The 8,144-nt window shown below is 44.5% G+C and overlaps 1 protein-coding gene across 50 annotated transcripts in view; it reads right to left on the bottom strand.

The window, feature by feature from the left end:
• Positions 1–726: 726 nt before the first annotated feature.
• The window catches only part of CACNA1C (calcium voltage-gated channel subunit alpha1 C), a 459,731-nt gene continuing 452,313 nt past the window's right edge, over positions 727–8,144 (bottom strand). For 49 of the 50 annotated variants that reach the window (XM_085568454.1, XM_085568453.1, XM_085568461.1 and 46 more), the window contains one exon: positions 727–7,918. In XM_085568454.1, coding sequence (XP_085424580.1) covers positions 7,622–7,918 — 297 coding nt within the window. In that variant the 3' untranslated portion in view covers positions 727–7,621. The remainder of the gene's footprint in view (positions 7,919–8,144) is intronic. The other variant, XM_085568470.1, reaches the window with a different exon arrangement.

The raw sequence follows: 8,144 nt of genomic DNA, 5'->3' as shown, positions 1-8,144 counted from the left end.
GATGACACCGACAGGTTTTCACCACTTCCTGGGTTTTTAACGCTTTGTGCCACCACAATTTAAAAGTAACAGCAGAGCCTGCAGTTCTGACAGTTACGTGCAAGTCAGAGAAAAATATTTATATATGCATGTGTAACTGAAAAAACCCCGTTATTTTTACTGAATCTTAGACTGATGTACTTGGGCTGAGCACACTGTGATTTATAATGCTGCAACACAAACATTGTGTTCAGCTGGCATCGTGGTATAATTTCCTGATAACCATGGTAGAACAAATTTGCTCAATCGACAAGCAAATATGTGGAACATTACTTGTTATCATCCCATTAGCTTCATGGCTTATGTATATCCTAATTACACTGTATTTAAGCTGAGGGCATTCATTTTCTGTTGCATGTGCTTGGTAAGAAGGAATCCAGTAGAGAAAATGTTAAGTGTGTGGTTGCACATGAGTCACATGTTGGACATCGTGACACGTCCGAATTTCTGTGGTGACAGCAGTACAGACAGTGGTTGGATTTCCTAAGCTGCTGTTTAGTAGGGCTGGCTGTGGCTGTGCAGGCCGTTCTGTAGTCCCTTAAGCAGGGACAAGAGCCCCTGAATGGCAGCTGGGCCGCCAATGGGAAATAAGGGGCTGCAGGAAGATGTCTTTAATTTTCAGCCACCGCTGGTAGGAGGGAACAACGTCAAAGGAGTTTTGATACCATTTACAATATTGAACAAATCTGGACATTGTTTAGAAATTTATTAGCAATTTTAAAATAACATCATTCCTTAGATAAAAATGCAATCTTACAGGAATATACATTTGTCCCACACAGAGATGACCCTATAGCTCACTGGCAGGCCACTCGCTCTAACTTTCCTCTGTTGATTTTAAAACGTGCGAGAGGGCAAGACGGACTCTGGCACTGATGACAGGCTTACATGACGGTTACAAACTGTACAGCAGTATTTACAAAAGCATTTCTGTGGGTTCATGAAAACTAGATATAAAAGTGTGGAAGGAGGTAAAGAATTGAGACAGGGAAGGGCTTGGGTGGAGGTGCAAGGGAGGGATGGGAAGGTGGGCAGGGAGCATAGGGAAGAGTGGGAGAGGAGGTTTATATCTGGACTGATTTATACTTGAGAGAGGTCATTTTACAGCTCTGGGCAATTCAAATGAAGGCAAAACACTTATATTTATCAACATTTATAGCTGATGATCAGAGCAGGAAATGGTGCTCCAGGGCCTGAACTTAAGAGGTGCTGAGGAACCCCATCTTCCCTGAAGTCACTGGGAGACACCGGTACGCAGTACCTGCTGTGCCAGACCCAAACCATGCACAGACAGTAACCCTGGACTTAAACCCTTTGGATCCTGCAGTGCTCAGTCCTTGGTGCTGATGTGAATTCAGACTGAGTGAGAGATCAGCTCCTAAATTACACTTTTGCTCCTGAAACTGGACTAGATTCCAACCAGAATTGCCAGAATTCACCCAAAGTGACTCATTCCTTGCTCTATCAAGCGGCAATTGTTTGGAGGGAGATTCATCATTCGGAATTGATTTTTAAGGCAGTTTTATAAGCATCTCCCCTTTTTTTGTGTGTGTGATGCAGCAGTGTTTGTCAGGGATATTTACAATGTCACTCCTCCTCCTCCTCCAAAATTTTCCCACATTCAAATTGTTAAGACTAAGTAAGCTTGAAACAATAATTTCTATGAGCAACTATAAAGTTGATGATGCTTAGATAGTATTGGCTGCCAGTCTACCTAGGTGCTTGAGATGGGAACAGACTGACTTAGGATGCTTAAAATACTGAAAAGCATTTCAGCCTAACTGGGAGAGAACTAACAGAAAAACACAGGTGTTTAATCACCTGAATGATGATCCCAGCAAATGGTGTCTGAGTTTGTGGTTCTGTCTCAAATAGGGAAAAGATTTGGAAAGGGGCTGTTGGAATGCTGGCAGAAAAATCTGTGGTTGAGTGATGCCTGCTCTTGCCTCAGCCTGTCCCTGCTCCCCTGGGCCTGGGATGCAGCTGCTAATCCTGGCCTAAGGAAATGACCAGGCAGAGCCAACTTCAGGTGGCAGGAATGGAGGCAGAGTGTCTGACATGGGATAGAAAAACAACAGCATGGGAGTGTGAAGACAAGCTCCTGATCCTGCCTAACTAAGCCCTTGGTAATGCTAATGAAGATTCCCTCATTACATCAGTCATTGGTGCTGCTCCTGTCAATTAGCCCTTTAGAAAGGGACTTGATTAAGTTGTCTAATTGTCCCCTGCCACCTGAGATCTCTGCTGTCCTCTGTGAAACCAGCCCTGCCTGGGCCAGAGCTGTGCCTCTCCCCACCAGCTGCAGCAGACCTGGCAGAGGATACTGTAGGCTATCTCAAATGACAGTGGACACACACATTTAGGCAACTGAGTCGAGCCCTGTGCCCCTAAAGAAGGCCTGGTTTTTATGCTCAAGTGTCAAGTTCCTCGTAAGGGAGAGGAGAAGAATGGAGAATTTAACTAGAACACTAAAGTTTGTATCAGAAGAGGTTTTTTTTTTTTTTTTTTTTCCATTCCAGTGTCATGCTACTGAGTTTTCTGAAAGCAATTGGAACCCAATCTGTCTTCAGAACAGGACATCTCTCCTGCTGTGCTTCTGCCCACACCCACCCAATATCAGGGAGCTGTAGCAGCAAGGCCAGAGTGGTTTCAGCTTTCCAGAAACAAAGCAGGAACAGAGAAAAAAGCTCCATGGACTGAGACCCCATTGGAAACTTTTTGGATCCCTGGGCTTGCTCACCCAGAATAAAACTTTACAAGTTTCACAACGTTCAAAAGAAGAAAAAAAAGAAACCCTGTGCAGCTATTGAGAATTGTATTTCTTAGACTCCTTTAAAGAAGAAAATAAATGGGGGAAAGATGCAATTAAATTTTTCAGAGCCCAATTCTGTTTTCCACATCCTTTGCATCAATACAACCTCCTTGGCCTTTAATGACCTCCAGCCTCATGTTAGCAAGATGGGAACTGAGGCTTCTGATGGCCTGGAATGTTTTCTTAATATGCACGACAGTTTTCATTATGAGAACTGATAAAATATCACTGCTACCAGAAACCCCTGACTGGATTCTACTTCAATATTGTTGTGCTCCAAATTCCCCATTCAGTGTTCCTCTGCCCCGCAGTGCCCCTGCTGTGGGGACAGTCACAGCAGGACCATGGATGTATCCCAGGATACTCAGTTCTGTCTCAGTAGGGCTGCTTCACTTCAGCTCCCTGGACCGGTGGGTTGGGGTTTCTCATCTACTCGTACAAAGCAAGGTCTGCAACTCCATCTGTGACACAGGTGACCAACCCCACGGGCTCAGGGTGCTGCCACCTCGTCTGGTTGTGTCTGTGTGCAAACGCGCATACATTTCATACAGCAATCTGAAACTCAGGCAGAAAAGACACAGGAGCCTGGCTGAGACCCATACAACTGTTATATTGGCATCAGTCTAAAGAAAGCAATGATACATTGCTTTGGAAATTATCAAGAAATGTAAAAAATGCATTTGCCCTTTTTTGTTGTTGTTGTCGTCGTAGTCACTGGGGCAGGGTTGTGAGTCAGAAAACAAAGCAGAAATAGATGCGGTTCTGTACATGGCGCCTCTCTGGCTGTCCCTCCGTGCTGGGGTGTGGTGAGCAGGGCAAGAAAACAGGCGGGACCCCTGCAGTAGCAGCAGCATCTACACCATCATCGTCCACACGTCCAGCTGAAGAGGCAGATGATGCACAAAAGGTCTGTGGACAACGAAACTCCAGCTCTGGATCATGAGTTCCACTTGCTTTCCCATCACATCAGCCACACAGAAATAGGGAAGAAAAAAAGAAATGCACCCGATGTGGCTGACCCAGTACTGTCTGGACTAATGAGCAGGAGTGATACAGGGAGGAGGTTTTGTTGTGTTATAAGAAATGTCTTTAGTCTGCAGTGTCCTCTCGTGAGTCAAAGATGCTCAGAGGCAAACAGCAGATCATTTTCCCCATTCTTTCCTTCCACGCCACTTCTCAGCCATCAGTTCCTTCAAAGCTTCCATACACAGCACAGTGATTGTACCCACCATCCACTCCCATACACAGGGAAACACTCCAGGAACTAAACCTGCCCCCTCCTTCCCACTGTCCCCCAGACTCTGCCTCATTTGCAGGAGGCAGCAGCTCTTTGCTCAGGCCTGTCATAATGTGCACATTGGAAGTACCTCAAATGAAAAGAAAAAAAAAGAAAAAAAAGCCATCCTCCCCAGAAAGAGAAGTTTGCACAGCTGGCACCAGCAATTACTAAATTTAACACCTTTTTGCATTCTCTGCTAGCCTTTCATTTTCCACTCTGCAGCACCTACGAGGTCTTCCAGGTGAGAGTGGGGTTTCCCCTGGCCATAGACTCTGACCCCCGAGGGAGAAACATCTTTCACCAAGAATGGCTGGGGCACTATCCTTCCTGTCATTTTCCTTTCCATCAAGAAAAAGCCTAAAAGATGGGCTGTCAAGCATCCCAAACACTCACTGTGACTAATTTAGGTAAGCGCTGTTTTTCAGGAGTGAAGAACCCGTTTTCCATTGGGAGGGTCAGATGGACTTTGCAGTGAAAGAAAATGAGATAGGAAGCCCTTACATGTTATTTTCAGTACAGCCAGGCATGGGCATTCTTCCCTTTCAAGTCCCTTTGGAGCACATAATCAGCAGCAAACTCACATGTGTGTCCATCTCCGTACAGGCTCTAGGGATGAAAGGTTGAGGCTGACCCACATCAGGTGGTCACTTTCTCCAGGGAAACCTTGAATTATGACTTTGATGACAGATGCTTGTACAAATGGATTAATGTTTCTCTAGTATTTGTTTTTTTCCAAGGTATCTTGAGATGATACTGGCCAGTTCAAAAAGTACAGACAAAAATACCCTTTGCTCCTTTATGCCCCAGAGAATTGAGAAGAAAAACAAGAGCATCACAAAAATAATGTAATCAATGTATGAAGCGAAGGGTGCTCTCGGACATCTGCAGAACCTCAAGATTTGGATCAAAGTTTAGCTCTGAGTCAGATCACACCTCAGAACTGATCTGCAAGTTTGTGAATCATCCTGAGGAGGGGAAAAAACCCAGCAGTAGTCTAGAGAAAAAACAGTTGCATAAAATCTAACAATACCTGCCTGTTTTTTCAGCCTCTCTCAGGGTGAGGGCCAACCATCAGTGTGAGAGAGATTCACACTTACTAGTCAGGAATTGTGGCTGGGACATGCTGTACTGCCAGATGTTTTGTGACATAAAGTCTGGGACGAGGATTGAGACCGTGCATAGGAACACCAAGAAGTCACTTGGCACCTGCATCTTGACCAGCCTGTAGCAATTCTCCTAATACAGATCCACAACTCTCTCCCTCTGCTTTTAGCCCAGACCAGGGTTAGATAACTTTACTTTGCCAGCTGTTCTGATTCTTGCATTTCTTATCCCAGGATCCTGCTAAAATTGATCGGGGTTCAGCTATTTAATAAAATAATTTTGAAGCCAGATTTTTTTATGCCCCACTCCTTAAATTGCTGGTGCCAGCTGAACAAGTAGGATGGATCTGCCAAATGGGTTTTGGGGGTCTTGCCACTCTTGAGTGGGACAAGACCTTTAGAGGAACTGAGCAAAAGGAAAGAAAACAAAGCCTGAATAAAATGTCCCAGTCTTGGGAAGAAAGATTCTCTACCGATAAAGTCATCGTGCATGTTAAAAGGGAGTGAGGAAGAAGGAAAATGAACACAAGATATGCAAAATCAGTAACGTTCAACCTGTCAGTGGATTGCAGAATAGATACTTACACCAGGTACACTTTGTTCATCGTACAAATTAAAAAAGGAAAAAATAAAATAAAGTAGTACCCTTTCCCCAACCACACGTAAAAAAGCACTTAAAAGTTCAAAGGTAAAGCTTGGCACATTCCAAATACGAAATGACTCACTTGACATGCAGCAAAATATACAAGAAGTGATTATTTTTTTTTCTTTTTTTTTAAAACAAACTTAATTCAATTCATTATCTTTGCTTGGCACAATTGCAATTCATTTTAAAAAAATATTTGAAAAATACTGAAACTGACCTGAATTCAAGTATAACGGTTTCTTCAACAGAAACATTATCAATGCAATAAAACATCACACAGAATATATCGAAGCGTAAAGTCTTCTGGTTTGTTTTTGTTTTTTTTGTTTCCCCCCCACCCCCGTAAATTTTTTTTTTCTATACAGTTTTAATGCCGACACAACTTACAATTTTATTTTAAAATTAATATTATTGCATTGTTTTTGCATATCTTGTGGAACAGAAAATGCAAAGTTACTGATTCCCTTTTCAAAAGCAGAGACAGTGGTTTGTTTTTGCATTCTAATGGCCCCAGATACAGATCTCACCAAACCAAGCAGCTCAAACCAAGACGTGGAGAACTGCTCTTACACACACACACACACACACACACACGCACACACACTTGCTCCTATTGCTCCCACACTCACAGATACACTTAGCACTAAAAAGAACCCAAATCAATCACTCAAATGTGCAAGACTATATCAAGTGCATTGCCTACTATCTTTAAATTATAAAACAACAACAACAAATGGTTTCAGTTGCTAGTAAATAAAATTACAAATCCTCGGTGTACATAATGGTTGGTAAAACTCATCTATCATTATACTTCTACCAAATTCCAATGGAGAAACCACCCCCACCCCAGTTTAAATAATACAACATGATCAAACCAATTTAACATCTGCAAAGGGGAAAATAAACCAAACCAAAAAAAGGTAGGTGATTACAAAACGCTGTAAACACTCCCTTCTCCCTCAAAATAATAATAATAATAATTATAATAATAATAATAAAAATAAAATAGTCAAAATAAAAACTGCAACATGCTTTCAAGAAAATACCAAACTGCGAAACAAGAACTCTGCACGGCCCAGCGGCCTCTCAGCCCCGCCATGCCTGCTCTCCCATTGGCTGGCACAGTTGGCGCGCTAGCTCTGATTGGCTGGCAGGACAACCGCCTAAACATGGATTGGCTGGCGAGTGACCACCCGAGCTCTGATTGGCCGGCATGGGACGCTGCCGGAGCCTCGGGCTTCTCCTGCTTCCTCCTCCCCGTGGCCGTGTGGGAATCCACAGCAGAAGGCTTCCTCTCCTTCCCAAGCAAAGGGCCTTGGCTTTATGGAGACGGTGAGGCTCATACAGAATATGTGCAAAATGATTTTTACAAGCAAGGCTGAAAGACACCCGTTTGGCGCAGGGTCCTTTTGGCTAGGGCGATCCACAGGAAGCTGAGGTTCCCCTTGGTGCTCCGGAGGCGGCTGTCGTTCCTTGTGCAGGGACTGAAAAAAAGAGGGAGCTGGCTCTCCTCCTCTTCTCCTCCTCCTCCTCACTCTTCCTTCATGGACACGTGCTGGGGTTATATCCGCTCCTGAAAAGCTTTCTTACACCACCCAACTCTGCGACTCGTCCCAACAGAAATGAATGAAGAACGCTGTTCCGGTTACTCCAGGTCACGAGAACAGTGAGGCACTTCTGAAACAAACCCATTAGGAACATTGAAACAAATAAAAAACCAGCATCGCTTCCAGCCCTGGCAACTACAGGCTGCTGATATAAATCCTGCTGTCCTTGAGCTCCTCCTGACTTATCCTACAATCCGGGTTCTGCACCTCTTCCTCTTCCTCTCCTGCACTGTCCTGCCCTGGGTCCCTGCAGTTAGCAAAAGGCAAGAGGTTGCCATTGGGGCTCTGCTTGCTGTTACCATTGAGAATGTTGTCTGCTGCATTTTCCATCTCTTCTATCGTCATGTCGCAGGCGTCTGCGAGCTCCTGGGTTGTGACCTCAATGAACTTTGGATCTTGAGCAAACTGCATCAGTCCTTCCGAAATCAAGACCTTCAAAAGCAGGTGGGGGAACCAGAACACAAAGACAAGTGTTAGTACCCTGCAGTATCAACCCTGCCACACCTCCAACACAACCCTCTTCACTGCTGGGCTTCCTTCTCCCATTCCTGCTCCTAAACCCCTGCTGGGAGAAGGGCTCTCCTCCTGCTGGCATCCTGCTGTTCCAGGGCCACGTTTCTAGCTGTTCCTAGCCACAGCATCCTCGGTGCCTGTGCGT

The sequence above is a fragment of the Lonchura striata genome, chromosome 1A (genome assembly GCF_050655825.1).
Source record: "Lonchura striata isolate lonStrDom1 chromosome 1A, ASM5065582v1, whole genome shotgun sequence".
Classification (NCBI taxonomy): domain Eukaryota; kingdom Metazoa; phylum Chordata; class Aves; order Passeriformes; family Estrildidae; genus Lonchura; species Lonchura striata.
The sequence above is the reverse complement of the archived record's forward strand: the minus strand, read 5'-3'. Positions and strand labels throughout refer to the sequence as shown.